This window comes from Ascaphus truei, chromosome 13 (assembly GCF_040206685.1).
Source record: "Ascaphus truei isolate aAscTru1 chromosome 13, aAscTru1.hap1, whole genome shotgun sequence".
NCBI lineage: Eukaryota > Metazoa > Chordata > Amphibia > Anura > Ascaphidae > Ascaphus > Ascaphus truei.
Genome location: NC_134495.1, coordinates 38,748,472 through 38,766,728, shown reverse-complemented (window position 1 = coordinate 38,766,728; position 18,257 = coordinate 38,748,472). Strand labels below are relative to the sequence as shown.

The window sequence follows — 18,257 nt, the reverse complement described above, 5'->3', positions numbered from 1 at the left end:
AAGTGGGAATACAGCTTTAGGCTGACGCAGTCGGGTTTTAGGACCTTGGGGAAACCTTACAGACTGCTGTCTTTGCAGCCCCTCACCAAGTAGGAAAGCTGGTGATACTGTAGTTGGAAGTGTGGGGAAAAGTGCTTTAACTATACAGTTCATCCACCTACACCTTACAAGAAAGGTCGTTAGGATAACAAGGTAGCAATTGACTCTGCCCAATAATCAGGGCAGTGTAAGAGTTAAGTTATCCAGCAGCTGCTGACCTCACTAATATTGGCAGAGAAGGGGTTAGCAGCCAAGGATACAGGAGGCGTTTACACAGCATATCCCCCTCCCCCACTCTGCAATGCACTAATGGCCCCTCGGGCAGAGAAGGGGTTAGCAGCCAAGGATACAGGAGGAGTTTGCACAGCACCCCCGCATGGCTGACCCGTGGGGTCAGATCCCCTGCACCTCCGGGTAAGTCCCTTCCGCGATCCCGGTTATAACGTGGTCTGTAGACTGTGGACCCCGCGTACCTTGTTATAACGGGGTTCAGCTGTACTTATACAGACAGTATGCTTCTTTAAGCAAGTGTGTTTTAAGGTGGGTCTTAAAAGAGGAGGGAAAGGTACCAGAGTAGAGGGAGGAGTTAAAAATGTGTGTGAGTGTAGGGATTATAGTAAGAGCAAGAGGTTTTAGAACATGGGAGGGAATGGGGTCAAGAGGGCAAGTGGTAGAGGGAGAAGAGGAGATCAGCAATGACACATCATCCTCTGTGACAGCAGAAAGAGAGTCAAGGAAGGAGGAGGAGAGTTAGGAAGCGGTGTAGGATGGGAGGAGGAAACAGAGGGGATGTTCAGACGTATGGATTCCACCTTTTCCTTAAAATAGTCAGCAAAGTCTTGAGGTGAGATGGAGGAAGAAAGAAGAGGCAGCTGAGGGTGGTCTGAGTAGAGTCAAAGACAGAGAGTAGTTGGCGTGGGTTAGACTTTTGCGTGTTGATTAGTGAAGAAAAGTAGGTTTATTTTGCCTGAGAGAGGGCAGAGTTGAAACAGGATAGCATAAATTTGTAGTGAAGGAAGTCTGCAAGAGTGTGAGATTTCCTCCAGAGGCGTTCAGAGGAACCAGTGGAGGAGCGCAGCATGCATGTGTTGGAATTTAGCCAGGGTCTGGGGTTAGAAAGGCGTGGACGGCAGAGAGAAAGCGGAGCATGTAGAACAAGAGAGGAGGATAAGGCAGTGTTGTAGTTCCTGACAAGGCTGTCAGGGTCTGTAGCAGAACTGAAAGAGGAGAGGGAGGAGCGGAGAAGGGGAGAAGCGAGAGAGAGAACATGAAATGAAGTGATGATTAGAGAGAGGAAAGGGGGAAATTGAGAAATCAGAGAGAGAAATGTTTTTAGTGAAGACCAGGTCCTTGTGGGTGCTGGGTGCAGTCCATTGATGAAGGCCAAAAGACGAGGTTAGAGAGACAGGTTATGCACCGTGTTAGGTATGTGGAACAACTCCAGGAGCTGTGGGAGGATGAAAAGGATGTGGAGCAGGGAGAGAGCAACGCAACTGTTAAGGGGCTAGGGTGTTTCCTCCATTCTGAATGACTGCATTACCAAGCAGCAGCCAATCAGGAGGCAGACCCAACCTGTATTGGGGGATTATATGTATTGGGGGGGTTTATATGTATTGGGGGGTTATATGTATTGTTTTTTTTCTATGTGTGGCAGGGGGTTATATGCATTGGGGTTTTATATGTATGTTCTTTATATGCATGGGGGTGTTTAAATGTATTGGTTTTTTTGTAATATGGATTCATTTTTTTTATATGATTTGGGGTTTAATATGGATTTTTGGGGGGTTTATATGTATTTTTTAAATATGTATTTGGGGGGGTTGTATATATTTGCAGGGTGAGGATTTTTTTGTAAGTATTTAGAGGTGTGGGATATTTTGATATGTATGTTGTGGGGGGGATTGTATGAGGGGGGGAATGAGAGAGTGGGGTAATTGACGGGAGAGAGTGAGAAATACATGTGAGGAGGGGGCAGGGATTGAGTGAGAGTGGGGTAATTTCTAGAGGGAGAGGGGAGAAAAAAACATGGGAAGAGGGAGCAAAATAGAGGCGGCTCGCGAGGTGTGAAATGGGAGGGGCTCGCAAGACTACCGACGAGTTACTAGTCGTAACTCTAGTCCTGGGCCCCAGGAAACCTGTCTGCAGCCCTGGACATCATGAGGAAGAGAAAGACACAACTTCAAATACCTGGGCTTCGTCAGCACCGCCCCTTATAGATTGTAAGGAGGACCCTGCCCCAAGGAGCTTACAAACTGTAACAACGTATGTTTATATGTTTGTTATTTTATAGTTTTCATCCACCAACCTTATTGTACAGCGCTACGGAAAATGTTGCCACGTTATCTCCTGTGTATCTATCTGTGTGTATCTGTTCTACTGTGTATGTGTGTGTGTGTGTGTGTGTGTGTGTGTGTGTCCTACGTGTATCTGTTCTTCCAAGTGTGTGTTTCTGTCCTGTGTGTATCTGTCTATATCTGTTCTTGCATGTGTGTTTGTGTATGTATATATTTTTTTTGTGTGTGCGTGCAAGTGTGTGTCATGGATGTATCTGTTCGAATGTGTGTATCTGACCTGTGGTCTAGGCCTGTGTGTCTATGTGAATTTGTTCTCCACTGTGTATATCCTCCGTTGTGCGCGTGTGTGTCGGTCCTGTTGGGGTATCTGTTCTTATGTGTGTATGTAATGTGTGCGTCTTTCTGTCCTTTGTGTCTGTTCTTCTATGTTGTGTATCTATTCTGTGTGTACCTGTTCTCTTGTATGTATTTGTTCTCCAGTAGTGTGTATTTCTGTTTGGTGTATCGGACCTGTGTTGTACTGTATGTATATATTGTATGTCTTTATTTATATAGCGCCATTAATGTACATAGCGCTTCACAGTAGTAATACATGTGGTAATCAAATAAATAGCAGAGCATGGGAATAAGTGCTTTAGTCATAAAAGTAACATTACGGAAGAGGAGTCCCTGCCCCGAGGAGCTTGCAGTCTAATTGGTAGGTAGAACGTACAGAGACAGTAGGAGGGAGTTCAGGTAAGTGCGTCTGCAATGGGCCAAGCTTTATGTATCATGTGTTCAGGATATCCACAGTGCTATTCATATGCTTCTTTAAGAAAGTGTGTCTTAAGGTGGGTCTTAAAGGTGGATAGAGAGGGTGCTAGTCGGGTACTGAGGGGAAGGGCATTCCAGAGGTGTGGGGCAGTCAGTGAAAAGGGTTTAAGGCGGGAGAGGGCTTTAGATACAAAGGGGGTAGAAAGAAGACATCCTTGAGAAGAACGCAAGAGTCTGGATGGTGCATAACGAGAAATGAGGGCTGAGATGTTAGGAGGGGCAGAAGAGTGTAAAGCTTTAAAAGTGAGGAGAAGAATTGAGTGTGAGATGCGGGATTTGATCGGAAGCCAGGAGAGGGATTTCATGAGGGGAGATGCTGAGACAGATCTAGGAAAGAGTAGAGTGATTCTGGCAGCAGCGTTTAGGATAGATTGTAGGGGAGACAGGTGAGAGGCAGGAAGGCCGGACAGCAGGAGGTTACAGTAATCAAGACGGGAGAGAATGAGGGCCTGAGTCAGAGTTTTAGCAGTCGAGCAACAGAGGAAAGGGCGTATCTTTGTTATATTACGGAGGAAAAAGTGACAGGTTTTAGAAATGTTTCGAATGTGAGGGGCGAATGTGAGAGGAGTTGTGTGACCCCTAGGCAGCGTGCTTGGGCTACTGGGTGAATGATCATAGTTTCATCAGTAATGTGGAAGGCGGTAGTAGGGCCAGGTTTGGGAGGAAGTATGAGGAGCTCTGTTTTAGCCATGTTAAGTTTAAGGCGGCAGAGGGCCATCCAGGATGATATAGCATAGAGACATTCAGAAACTTTGGTTTATACAGCAGGTGTAAGGTCGGGTGTTGAAAAGTATACTTGTGTGTCGTCAGCATAGAGGTGATAATTAAACCCAAAAGATGTTATTAGGTCACCTAGAGAGAGTGTGTACAGAGAAAAGAGAAGAGGTCCCAGGACAGAGCCCTGGGGTACCCCCACAGAGAGATCAATAGAGGAGGAGGAGGTGTTAGCAGAAGAGTCACTGAAAGTACGATGGGAGAGGTAGGATGAGATCCAGGATAGAGCTTTGTTCCAAATACCAAGAGTATGGAGAATGTGAAGGAGAAGAGGGTGGTCCACGGTGTCAAATGCTGCAGAGAGGTCGAGTAATATGAGCAGAGTGTAATGACCTCTGTCTTTGGCAGCATGGAGGTCGTCAGTTATTTTAGTGAGGGCTGTTTCCGTGGAGTGAGCAGTGCGGAAGCCAGATTGTAGAGGGTCTAGGAGAGAATAGGTGTTGAGAAAATGGAACAAGCGAGAGAATACAAGACGTTCAAGGAGTTTAGAGGCAAAAGGTAGGAGGGAGACAGGTCGATAGTTAGAAAGACAGGTAGGCTTGTTTAGCTTGCGAGAAGGCAGAGTTGAAACAGGATAGCATAAATTTGTAGTGAAGGAAGTCTGCGAGAGTATGAGATTTCCTCCGGAGGCGTTCAGAGGAATGAGTGGAGGAACGCAGCATGCGCGTGTGGGAATTTAGCCAGGGTCTAGGGTTAGAAGGGCGAGGGCGGCAGAGAGAAAGCGGGGCATGTAGATCAAGAGAGGAGGACAAGGCAGAGTTGTAGTTCCTGACCAGGTTGTCAGGGTCTGTAGCAGAGCTGAGAGAGGAGAGGGAGGAGCGTAAAGTGGACTCAAAGTCAGGTAAGTGAATAGAGCGCAGGTTTCTGCAGAACCGGGGGGTAGATGGAGGGGGGAGAAGCGAGATAGAGAGAATGAGATGAGGTGATGGTCAGAGAGAGGAAAAGGGGAAATGGAGAAATCGGAGAGAGAGAAGTTTTTAGTGAAAACCAGGTCTAAGTAGTGGCCATCCTTGTGGGTGCTGGCTGCAGTCCACTGTTGAAGGTCAAAAGAAGAGGTTAGAGAAAGAAAGCGGGAAGCCCAAGGGAGAGAGGGGTCATTAATGTGGCAATTGAAATCCCCAAGGAGAAGAACAGGGGAGTCTGAGGAGAGAAAGAAAGAGAGCCAGGATACAAAGTGAGAAAGACAGAAGGGGGATGAATAGAGGTATGTGGGCGATAGATGACCGCCACATGGACAGGGAGAGGAGAGAAAATCTGGACAGTGTGAAGCTCAAAGGAGGGAAAAGCAAGAGATGGAGGAATAGGAAGGGTTCGGTAACGGCAGAGAGAGGAGAGCAGTAGCCCCACACCTCCACCCCTGCCGTCAGGGCGCAGAGTGTGGGAGAAGAAAAGGCCACCATAGGAGAGGGCAGCTTCCAGAGCAGAGTCAGACTGAGTGAGCCAGGTCTCAGTTATAGCAAATAGGAGCAGAGAGTGAGAGAGAAAAAAGTCATGTACAGAGAGGAACTTGTTAGAAAGGGAGCAAGCATTCCAAAGGGCACAGGAGAAAGGGAGAGAGGAGGGAGGGTGGCAGGGGATGGGTATGAGGTTGGAGGGGTTGACACCAGAAGGAGTAGAGGTTGCAATTGGCAGGCGAGGACGAGCGCATGTAGGAATAAGGCAGGGACCAGGATTGTGAGAGATATCCCCAGAAGCAAGGAGAAGCATGGATAGAACGAGAATGTGTGAGGATGATTTGTAGGGATGTGCTTTATTCCTGGGGATATAGCTATGTGGTGTCAGAAGGCGCAGGTAAGAAAGGAGTTCATGTGAACAGAGAAGTGGTGAAGGAAGGAGAGATGGAGATATATGAATAGAGTTAGAGACATAATGAGGCTGGTAAAATGAAGTGCATAATTTGACAAGAAGTGAAGTCACAGCAAATATAAATGGTAAAGGCAGCATCACAGCAGTAATGATGCAGTCTGGTATTGATGATATCCTCCTTTCCAGCGTAGTTCAACTGCAGGAATCAGGGCCAGTTGGGGGTGTCCACTTCTTTTGAACTTCCTTTTAAACTTCAGTTGTACAGTAGTACTGCCACTTATAATGGGCCACTTGGACATGGGCTGCAGGCAGCATTAGGCTGTTCTATCTGGGTTTATATGGGCCTAAAAAAGTCACCTGACAGTTTGGTTCTGTCTGCTTAATTAGCACATCTGAGGCACATTCAAACAGATGGTTTTCTACACAGGGTGTTCCCTGCCTAGGTGGCAACACTTAATTCAATTAAGAGTTGAAGCAGACAGGATTCAGATATGGGATATTACCTAAGATTGTTTCAGTTGCATATAACATGTGTGTCTTATGTGTGTCTTATGTGTATCTGTTCTCCACTGTGTATGCATCTGTTATTGAGTGTGTGTTCCTGTGTGTATCTTTCCTCCTACAGTATATTGTATATGTGTCCAGTGTGTATCTAGTTTCCTGTCTTATGTATATCTATTCTCCTGTGGTGTGTGTGTATTAGTTCTGTGTGCGTCTTTCTTTTCTATGCGTATCTGTCTGTCCTGTGTGTATCTGATCTTTTCGTGTGTGTATTTGTATCTGTACTGTGTGTGTCTCTTTACTATGTGTATCTGTGCTCTGCTGTGTCTGTCTTTTTTCTGTGACACGTGTGTGTGTGTGTGTGTCCTGTTCGCACTATTGTAAAGGCTTCGGTAACCGAGCATTATGAATACGGAGCCTTGAGAGAAAAAAGGTTGGGAACCTCTGCTCTAAAATATCCCGTCCTGAGTAACAGAGATGAGCCTCTGTTTGCCCGGCTCTGTAACTTGTTTCTTGTTCCTGACATAAACCTCACAACAAAAACACAAAGTGTAACTTGAGCTCCTATTTGCTGGATCCAAACATGACTGACATCTCTATTAGAATAACAGAAGACCTCCTCTTACCCAGTGAGCTGAGGTTCTGCTGATTCTCCATCATCACGTCCTTGTAACGCTCCTTGTGTCCTTCTAAATACTCCCACTCCTCCATGGAGAAATACACAGCAACATCTTCACACTTTATAGGTACCTGAAACACAGAGAATCCCCCACTCAGTATCCAGACATAATAATTGGTCCTGTAAGAATCTTTTCCTTATGGAAAGTCAGGTGAGCAAAGCAGAGAGGAAAATACAGATATATAGAACAGTTTGCTCAAGAAAAGGCTGAATGAAGACAGAAAGGTGGTAAAATCTAACGCTGCCCAGCAGCCCTCACCTCTCCAGTCAGCAGGTGAGTGATGATGTTGACGTGTTCCAGGATCTTCTTAGACACCAGCTTCTTGTCATCGTTTCTCTCCTGTATCAGGGAGTTAGTTGGATTCTCCATGATGGGTGCCTGGGTCTTGCAGAATATTTCTGGCACACAGGGACTGCTGCTGTCTGTGACATGCTCACCGTGCTTCTTCACAACAATATAATCCTACATATAGAGACAGTATTAAATATCACTGTGCAGAGCAAGAGACAACAGTTGATATGTCTCATGTTCCTGCAGATTGGTTGCTTTGCAGTAAGAGGGACATGTCTCTTGTTAACAGCTCTATACTCAATCTATTCAATGCCCTCCCCACCAATTCTGTCTATTGAATCACTAACCAAGCCAATGCCGGTCACATGCCCGGATGAAAAAGGGGGAGTGTTGGTTCCCGTGGCGACAGTACTGGAAAATTAGCCAAGAACCCAAATGGCGGGACAACAATTACGAAGCGTGGAAACACTAAAGGGCGTATTGAACATCCTGCCACTGGCTTCTACAACGCATTGCTACCTACCACGTAGAAGATGAAGCAATGTCATTTACGGTGAATACCTATTGTATCACTGACATGTCTGCACCAAACTCACTAACTCCACTGTGCCTACAGTATATGAGCACAAAGATCATGGATTGTACATATATTACATTACAAAGTGTATGTAAACATTACAGGACTTCCGGCACTGTGGATATTACAAAATAATGTAGCACAGACACAAACCATTCATTTTATAATATATTTAGGGGGCCAAACTCCTCCCTCTGCACACACATGTCTCTTTCTGGATCCAAGTAGTTTCTATCACTGGGACAGTCCCCTCTACCAAACTACATCCTTCTCTAACCCTATCTTACCCTGTATTCTCCTGCTGCCCAATTGTGTCCTTATGTGGTCGTGGGCTCTCCATATACCCAAACATATTGTCTGCCCTTGGGTTCTTGCTTTCTCTAATTACATGTGTCCCTGGATATTGCTTCTCAAGTACCTCCCATATTAATGCTCTGCAGGCCCCTGTTGTAGTGAAGGAGATAAGAGTGGTGTCATTATCCCTTTCTCCAGCAGCCCTCACCTCTCCAGTCAGCAGGTAGATAATTTCCAGGGTGTGATTCAAGATCCTCTCAGTCATCTGCTTCTTATCCTTATTCATCATCGGTGAGTTATTCAGAAGCAACAAGAATGGTCTCTGTTGCTTGTGGAAGAGTTTCACAATATGGTGACCTCTGCAGTTAGTGATATATATTTTACTTCCTGCAAATTAATATCCTCCTACACATGGGGGAGAGAGCGTTACTGTATGTCAGTATTACAGTGTGTGTGTGTATTAAAATAGCTGCTGTATGTCAGTGTTACAGTGTGTCTGTGTATTACAATAGCTGCTGTATATCAGTGTTACAGTGTCTGTGTATTACAATAGCTGCTGTATGTCAGTGTTACAGTGTGTCTGTGTATTACAAGAGATGCTGTACTGTATGTCAGTGTTACAGTGTGTCTGTGTATTACAAGAGCTGCTGTATGTCAGTGTTACAGTGTGCCTGTGTATTACAATAGCTGTGTGTGTCAGTGTTACAGTGTGTGTCTGTGTATTACAAGGGCTGCTGTATGTCAGTGTTACAGTGTGTCTGTGTATTACAATAGCTGCTGTATGTTAGTGTTACAGTGTGTGTGTGTGTGTGTGTGTGTGTGTGTGTGTGTGTGTGTGTGTGTGTGTGTGTGTGTGTGTGTGTGTGTGTGTGTGTGTGTGTGTGTGTGTGTATATATTACAATAGATGCAATATTACAATAGATAAAGGTAAAGAATCCTACGTGTTTCGGGGCTACTGCGCCTTCCTCAGGGATATCCCTGAGGAAGGCGCAGTAGCGGCGAAAAGAGAGAAGATCTTTATCTTCAATCAAACTGACATTCTCTAGTCTGCAGCAGTGGATAGTGAGTCAGCAAACTTTTGTTTTGCAAAAAACAGCAGCCTGAGAAGAATCTGCTTCTAACTGTGTTGACCATTCAAGTGCTCAGTAACGGGCAGCCCCCGCTGTAAGGGGAAAACCCAACCAGGGACACCGGAATCACTGAGAGACCACGTAACATCCGGTGACGTAAATTTTATACACAAAGGTTTCAGGTTAGTTTTGCTATACATCAAGCAATTCCATTAAGGTTATGTTTTAAATACTGTTATCCTTTATGTGATATTGTTCACATGTAATAAAAGTGAATAAAAGGAGGGTGTTATTGCTGTTATTATTGCTGGCTGCCCCTGAAACCGTACGGCAAGGGCTGAGAGTGTCAGCTCTTGTGTGTAATACTGTACCTTACTATGTTGCCTGTAATTTTTCCCTTTTATACTGTCCCCCATAGGGGTATAAGATAGGAACTGTGTATGTGGGATTAACTGTGTAAGACCAGTGGGCTAGTTAATGCATTATCTGTGTATTCCCTTTGCCTCATGGCCTGCACCTGCCTGTGCAAGCTTATAAGTGGATTGTCTAGTATGGGTGGCCTCTTATGAGAAATAGCTGCAGGGCAGAGACTAAGGTATTCTTAGCTGGTGTCTTAGAGAAGGTTTTAGAACCCCACATGATAGGTGCAAATGGTGGAGTGCAAGCTCTTGTGTCTACGTGTTGGTTTTATGTGTTTTAAACCTGCAATGCATTGTGTTTGTCCTGTGATTTAAACCCAGGTTGGTGAATTGGCATGTGAATAAGCATTCCAATGCCCCAGCTCAGATAAGGATGGCCTGAAAAGTGAACTGACCCTGTTATTTCCTGTCATATTCCCTTAGCGGAACTGTGAAATTTCTTGTGTGCCAGTTTTAGGGGGATATTTGGGTGGAAATATAATTATTTTGGTTGCAGGAGTTGGGCGGGCCAAAGTGCTGGTAGTCACTTTATTTTCCCCAGCAAGCAGGCATGATTTGACGGTGCGCAGGGTGAATTACACCAGGGTTTCCCTGTGTCCCCCAGACTCCTGGATTTCGAGCCCAAATCTCCCCAAGTTGTTTCCCTAATAAGTATAAAGTCCCCCAAAGTATATTCTCTGTTTCTGTGTGTTTCCGAGGTCCTATCCGAATAAACCGCAATTTATTTTTCTGCCTGTTTTGCCTTGTGACCGATCCCTTAAATATAAAGGTGTATTTGGCCTGGCCTAATGTGACAATCAGAAATCATTTTCTCTCATGGGAAGACCAATGGTCACCCCAGGTACCTTGTAGATTTAATGTTGTATGATTATGTTCTAAACAGACGATTTTAATCAGCGTCTATTGTGTGAAACTCATGCAATTGTTTTGAGTGTCTCATGTCCAGGTGCAGTCCTTCCAATTAGATGAAGATAAAGGTGACGCAAAAGCGCTTTTCATCTAAAGTGAGAGCCCTATTCCAGATTCTACCCCGTCAGAGTATTTTTCCTGGATCAATGTTACACAAGTGCACCTACAGTCGCTTCAAAATTAAACCTCAATACAGAAGGGAAGGCCTAAAGACACAGTTATTTTCAGTTGGTGTTTTGGGTCACAATAAAACCCGGCACTAACCAAAGAAGGAGAGAGGTTCATAAGAAAATCCGGACCTCAACATTTGAACTTTGAACTTTCTAATAACCCTTTTTTACAGGTTTTATTATTTTAATTACAATGTTTATGCTGTTAGGTTTATATAAGTGGTGTTCACATGAAGACGATAGGGTAGTAACAGGAATATTTTGTTTAATAATATTTATTTTGTTTTATTGTCCTGTGTATAGCATATATGCACACCTTTTTGTTATATAATGGAATCCTGGTAAACAAAGCCCACATCTTATGTGCAATGTAACCCAATGTACTATCCATACCCAATAAGTTACACCCCAGGAACACGAGAGTTATATTTAACCCCTTGGAAAAAGACAAGATGCTATAAGATATTTGTAGATATATATATATATATATATATATATAAGAAACTGGTTACGAAGGGAGTAGAAATACGACTTTGCCCTAGGGAAGTTATTGACTCTGTGATAGAAGGATAGATAAAGTATTATCCTGCAACTAGACCAGGTTATGTTATTTGGGAAAAGTAATTTTAGTGTTTAAAGGTAGAGATGAGGGTTTGGATTTGTTGGGACTTGGTGGTTAGATTATTTCGCTGGGAGCGAAGCTAGTGGATCTTTTTGTATGTGTGTCTGTCCTACTCATTACTCTCTATATATGTGTTATGAACAGCAAAACTTTGGTCCAGAAGTGCGTTGCAACACCCCCCACCGATGCTATGTCTCTTTTTGGTGATGAAGATGTCAGCAGTCCCCCAGAAGAAGAGACCAAAAAAGAAATCAACTGGGCCGATACAATGGCCAGAAAGGAATCAAGTTATGCACTATTGGACTATTTTTTTGGTCCGGCAGGACTATGATATGGTTAACCGTTCTTTAAAAAGACTGTCTCTAAAGGATAAGAGGGGGCTAAGAAAATTGGATATGAGGAAGGTGGGAAGGTCACCCAAGGGCGTGTGTTAACCACAAAGAAAGGAACACAAGTTAGCCATTTTAACCATGGTAGCCATTTTGTCTGTTCCGATATTCTGAGTAAATGTAGTACGTAAGATGTATGTGTTGTGCAGTCGCTCCTAGGAAATATTCACCCCCACCAACCCCCACTTATTCTCAGAAATAGAATTTGCCCACTTTTCAAATAATGTCCACCCTACCTAAGCAAAGAGTACGAAATTGAAAGGCATTAATTATTAAAAGTAGCTCAGTTAAGAGAGTTGCGGGAGGTCTAATACCTTTTTAGGAATGAAGAAAAGTTCAGTCCGCGCTCTGGCTCTTTAAACTTGGAATGTTGATCCCTCTCTGTTCTTTTGCTGCTCTTGTGTTATGAGGTGTCTCCCCCACCTCCAAATGTGGCTTCCACCGGAAACTCCGACGGCAATAACAATGTTAGCAAAAAAGAAGAAACACAAAAGCGCACCAAGATGAGAGATATAAATTGTATTAGCAACAAATAAAAATAATAGTAACTTACATATAAAATTTCTTTAATAATCCCCGATTCTGATGTCTATCACAGGAGTAGGGCATCACATAGGAAATAGATGGGCAGTCTCAGTTCTGGGAGATCAGACCCACGCGCTGGGGCTGTCTCCGTTCTGTCTCCTATCCTCCACGTGTGGTAGCGTGGTGAGGAGTGTAGCGCGCATGCGCAGGAACCAGAGCCCTCTATAGGTGTCCTTAGGATGCCTGTCCGTTATTGATAGCGTAGAAACGATCGGGAACGGGCAGAAACGATACACTTGAATGTGTACTGGTGGTGGGTAGTAAAACCGCCAGCCACAACAGTCGCGACGCGTTTCGTTTACCAAAGTAAACTTCTTCAGGCAATATCTGGGGCACCTGTTTAGGGGTCCTTTATAGGTCTAATGCTGTGCGTCATTGGATAATACCCAATGACTGCATGGCCAATCAGGCTCGTATACTGGTAACGGCGGGCCATATTGGAAAGTCCTCCCTATTCATGTCTTTGATCCATGTTGAATTACACTATATAAATATATATGTGTGTATAGAAAGGTAAACAGACCTTAAAGGGGAGCCAAAAACATGTGTCCCATATAGTCAAGTGCAATAAAATATGCATAATAGCAGCATAAATGGCAAAGTGTATGTGCATTCTAAATAACAACATTAATAACATTAATGACATATAAATAACATTTAAACATGGGAAATAAAACAAGGGAAAGGGGGGGGGGGAAGGAAGGGAGGAAGGAGAAGGGGGGGAAGGGGAGGGGGGGGAGGAACTTAAAAAGATAAAAACCACTATAATGAAAAATGAAGAAGCAGATAAAAGATCAGATAAAAAACAGATAAAAAATTAACTAAAATATCTCAAGGAAACAGAACCTTATATTAGACCAATGATTGTATCAAAGTACAGTATACATGAGTTCACCTCAAAAAAGGGGTTAATTCCACATAGTCGTTCAAACCCCCCGGGTATTTAGATTGGAGGGTAAATATCCAGAATTGCTCCCTTTTTGCAATCTGACAGCACACTCTAGCAGCAATTCAATCTAGAATGCGAAAGGAACCAAAAAGGGTTCGATTGGACCTTTGGCCTTGGAAATTGGCTAGGTGCATTGGGAATGAAAATGCATATCGAATGCATATCGAATCATGGCAATCGCAAGTTTATTACTTTGTGTGTATATGTTAATCCAAAGGACTAGATGTATAATCCGTTCTATTTTTGCCAAAAAGGCTGCTTATACTTCTAGTTCTACCGTTATGTATATGTCTCCCACAATGAGAGTGAGAAATACCAATAGTCTTGGTACTCGTCAACCACCCATATGTTCATTTCTGATTATCAAACGAGATACCAAAGAGTTTCTGCATTCCTATGGTCTCTTGGAGGTTTCTCCCTTGGAGTTTTTCCTCTCCTGAGTGGTTTGCAGAAGAATAAATGGGCCTGGTTCATTGGATTGTTCTTCCAGAACAAAAGGAGGGGTGTAAGGTTAAAAACTGTATCTGTCAGCTATGTTCTTTTCAAGGTCTGAATGGGTTAAAACAGTCAAGCTTTATTTTCTCAGAAGACTAGATGGTAAAAGTATGATGTATGTCAGTGTTACAGTGTGTCTGTGTATTACAATAGCTGTGTGTGTCAGTGTTACAGCGTGCCTGTGTATTACAATAGCTGCTGTATGTCAGTGTTACAGTGTGTCTGTGTATTACAATAGCTGCTGTATGTCAGTGTTACAGTGTGCCTGTGTATTACAATAGCTGCTGTATGTCAGTGTTACAGTGTGTCTGTGTATTACAATAGCTGCTGTATGTCAGTGTTACAGTGTGTCTGTGTATTACAATAGCTGCTGTGTGTCACTATTACAGTGTGTCGGAGTATTACAATAGCTGCTGTATGTCAGTGTTACAATGTGTCTGTGAATTACAATAGCTGTTGTATGTCAGTGTTACAGTGTGTGTCTGTGTATTACAATAGCTGCTGTATGTATGTCAGTGTTGCAGTGTGTCTGTGTATTACAATAGCTGCTGTATGTCAGTGTTACAGTGTGTGTCTGTGTATTACAATAGCTGTGTGTATGTCAGTGTAACAGTGTGCCTGTGTATTACAATAGCTGTGTGTGTCAGTGTTACAGCGTGTGTCTGTGTATTACAATAGCTGCTGTATGTCAGTGTTACAGGGTGTCTGTGTATTACACTAGCTGCTGTATGTCAGTGTTACAGTGTGTGTGTGTATTACAATAGCTGCTGTGTCAGTGTTACAGTGTGTGCCTGTGTATTACAATAGCTGTGTATGTCAGTGTTACAGTGTGCCTGTGTATTACAATAGCTGTGTGTGTCAGTGTTACAGTGTGTCTGCGTATTACAATAGCTGCTGTGTCAGTGTTACAGTGTGTGCCTGTGTATTACAATAGCTGTGTATGTCAGTGTTACAGTGTGTCCATGTATTACAATAGCTGCTGTATGTCAGTGTTACAGTGTGCCTGTGTATTACAGTAGCTGCTGTATGTCAGTGTTACAGTGTGCCTGTGTATTACGATAGCTGCTGTGTGTCAGTGTTACAGTGTCTGTGTATTACAATAGCTGCTGTGTGTCAGTGTTACAGTGTCTGTGTATTACAATAGCTGCTGTATGTCAGTGTTACAGTGTGCCTGTGTATTACAATAGCTGCTGTATGTCAGTGTTACAGTGTGCCTGTGTATTACAATAGCTGCTGTATGTCAGTGTTACAGGGTGTGCCTGTGTATTACAATAGCTGCTGTATGTCAGTGTTACAGTGTGTCTGTGTATTACAATAGCTGTGTGTGTCAGTGTTACAGTGTGTCTGTGTATTACAATAGCTGCTGTGTCAGTGTTACAGTGTGTGCCTGTGTATTACAATAGCTGCTGTATGTCAGTGTTACAGTGTGTCTGTGTATTACAATAGCTGTGTGTGTCAGTGTTACAGTGTGCCTGTGTATTACAATAGCTGCTGTATGTCAGTGTTACAGTGTGTGTCTGTGTATTACAATAGCTGTGTGTGTCAGTGTTACAATGTGTGTCTGTGTATTACAATAGCTGTGTGTCAGTGTTACAGTGTCTGTGTATTACAATAGCTGTGTGTGTCAGTGTTACAGTGTGTCTGTGTATTACAATAGCTGTGTGTGTCATTGTTACAGTGTCTGTGTATTACAATAGCTGCTGTATGGCAGTGTTACAGTGTGTCTGTGTATTACAATAGCTGTGTGTGTGTCAGTGTTACAGTGTGTCTGTGTATTACAATAGCTGCTGTATGTCAGTGTTACAGTGTGTCTGTGTATTACAATAGCTGCTGTGTGTCACTATTACAGTGTGTCGGAGTATTACAATAGCTGCTGTATGTCAGTGTTACAATGTGTCTGTGAATTACAATAGCTGTTGTATGTCAGTGTTACAGTGTGTCTGTGTATTACAATAGCTGCTGTCTGTATGTCAGTGTTGCAGTGTGTCTGTGTATTACAATAGCTGCTGTATGTCAGTGTTACAGTGTGTGTCTGTGTATTACAATAGCTGTGTGTATGTCAGTGTAACAGTGTGCCTGTGTATTACAATAGCTGTGTGTGTCAGTGTTACAGCGTGTGTCTGTGTATTACAATAGCTGCTGTATGTCAGTGTTACAGGGTGTCTGTGTATTACACTAGCTGCTGTATGTCAGTGTTACAGTGTGTGTGTGTATTACAATAGCTGCTGTGTCAGTGTTACAGTGTGTGCCTGTGTATTACAATAGCTGTGTATGTCAGTGTTACAGTGTGCCTGTGTATTACAATAGCTGTGTGTGTCAGTGTTACAGTGTGTCTGCGTATTACAATAGCTGCTGTGTCAGTGTTACAGTGTGTGCCTGTGTATTACAATAGCTGTGTATGTCAGTGTTACAGTGTGTCCATGTATTACAATAGCTGCTGTATGTCAGTGTTACAGTGTGCCTGTGTAGTACAGTAGCTGCTGTATGTCAGTGTTACAGTGTGCCTGTGTATTACAATAGCTGCTGTGTGTCAGTGTTACAGTGTCTGTGTATTACAATAGCTGCTGTGTGTCAGTGTTACAGTGTCTGTGTATTACAATAGCTGCTGTATGTCAGTGTTACAGTGTGCCTGTGTATTACAATAGCTGCTGTATGTCAGTGTTACAGTGTGCCTGTGTATTACAATAGCTGCTGTATGTCAGTGTTACAGGGTGTGCCTGTGTATTACAATAGCTGCTGTATGTCAGTGTTACAGTGTTTCTGTGTATTACAATAGCTGTGTGTGTCAGTGTTACAGTGTGTCTGTGTATTACAATAGCTGCTGTGTCAGTGTTACAGTGTGTGCCTGTGTATTACAATAGCTGCTGTATGTCAGTGTTACAGTGTGTCTGTGTATTACAATAGCTGTGTGTGTCAGTGTTACAGTGTGCCTGTGTATTACAATAGCTGCTGTATGTCAGTGTTACAGTGTGTGTCTGTGTATTACAATAGCTGTGTGTGTCAGTGTTACAATGTGTGTCTGTGTATTACAATAGCTGTGTGTCAGTGTTACAGTGTCTGTGTATTACAATAGCTGTGTGTGTCAGTGTTACAGTGTGTCTGTGTATTACAATAGCTGTGTGTGTCATTGTTACAGTGTCTGTGTATTACAATAGCTGCTGTATGGCAGTGTTACAGTGTGTCTGTGTATTACAATAGCTGTGTGTGTGTCAGTGTTACAGTGTGTCTGTGTATTACAATAGCTGCTGTATGTCAGTGTTACAGTGTGTCTGTGTATTACAATAGCTGCTGTGTGTCACTATTACAGTGTGTCGGAGTATTACAATAGCTGCTGTATGTCAGTGTTACAATGTGTCTGTGAATTACAATAGCTGTTGTATGTCAGTGTTACAGTGTGTCTGTGTATTACAATAGCTGCTGTATGTATGTCAGTGTTGCAGTGTGTCTGTGTATTACAATAGCTGCTGTATGTCAGTGTTACAGTGTGTCTGTGTATTACAATAGCTGTGTGTATGTCAGTGTAACAGTGTGCCTGTGTATTACAATAGCTGTGTGTGTCAGTGTTACAGCGTGTGTCTGTGTATTACAATAGCTGCTGTATGTCAGTGTTAGTGTGTGTCTGTGTATTACAATAGCTGCTGTATGTCAGTGTTACAGGGTGTCTGTGTATTACACTAGCTGCTGTATGTCAGTGTTACAGTGTGTGTGTGTGTGTATTACAATAGCTGCTGTGTCAGTGTTACAGTGTGTGCCTGTGTATTACAATAGCTGTGTATGTCAGTGTTACAGTGTGCCTGTGTATTACAATAGCTGTGTGTGTCAGTGTTACAGTGTGTCTGCGTATTACAATAGCTGCTGTGTCAGTGTTACAGTGTGTGCCTGTGTATTACAATAGCTGTGTATGTCAGTGTTACAGTGTGTCCATGTATTACAATAGCTGCTGTATGTCAGTGTTACAGTGTGCCTGTGTATTACAGTAGCTGCTGTATGTCAGTGTTAGTGTGCCTGTGTATTACAATAGCTGCTGTGTGTCAGTGTTACAGTGTCTGTGTATTACAATAGCTGCTGTGTGTCAGTGTTACAGTGTGCCTGTGTATTACAATAGCTGCTGTATGTCAGTGTTACAGTGTGCCTGTGTATTACAATAGCTGCTATATGTCAGTGTTACAGGGTGTGCCTGTGTATTACAATAGCTGCTGTATGTCAGTGTTACAGTGTGTCTGTGTATTACAATAGCTGTGTGTGTCAGTGTTACAGTGTGTCTGTGTATTACAATAGCTGCTGTGTCAGTGTTACAGTGTGTGCCTGTGTATTACAATAGCTGTGTATGTCAGTGTTACAGTGTGCCTGTGTATTACAGTAGCTGCTGTATGTCAGTGTTACAGTGTCTGTGTATTACAATAGCTGCTGTGTGTCAGTGTTACCGTGTCTGTGTATTACAATAGCTGCTGTATGTCAGTGTTACAGTGTGTCTGTGTATTACAATAGCTGTGTGTGTCAGTGTTACAGTGTGCCTGTGTATTACAATAGCTGCTGTATGTCAGTGTTACAGTGTGCCTGTGTATTACAATAGCTGCTG

The 18,257-nt window shown here is 43.2% G+C and overlaps 1 protein-coding gene across 1 annotated transcript in view; it reads right to left on the bottom strand.

The window, feature by feature from the left end:
* LOC142465257 (uncharacterized) overlaps nucleotides 1-18,247 on the bottom strand; it is a 36,296-nt gene extending 18,049 nt beyond the window's left edge. Inside the window, exons 1-4 of the mRNA XM_075569261.1 lie at nucleotides 11,964-18,247; nucleotides 8,278-8,474; nucleotides 7,166-7,369; nucleotides 6,854-6,977 (exon numbers count right to left, since the gene is read on the bottom strand). Coding sequence (XP_075425376.1) covers nucleotides 6,854-6,977; nucleotides 7,166-7,369; nucleotides 8,278-8,358 — 409 coding nt within the window. The 5' untranslated portion in view covers nucleotides 8,359-8,474; nucleotides 11,964-18,247. The remainder of the gene's footprint in view (nucleotides 1-6,853; nucleotides 6,978-7,165; nucleotides 7,370-8,277; nucleotides 8,475-11,963) is intronic.
* Nucleotides 18,248-18,257: the final 10 nt, after the last annotated feature.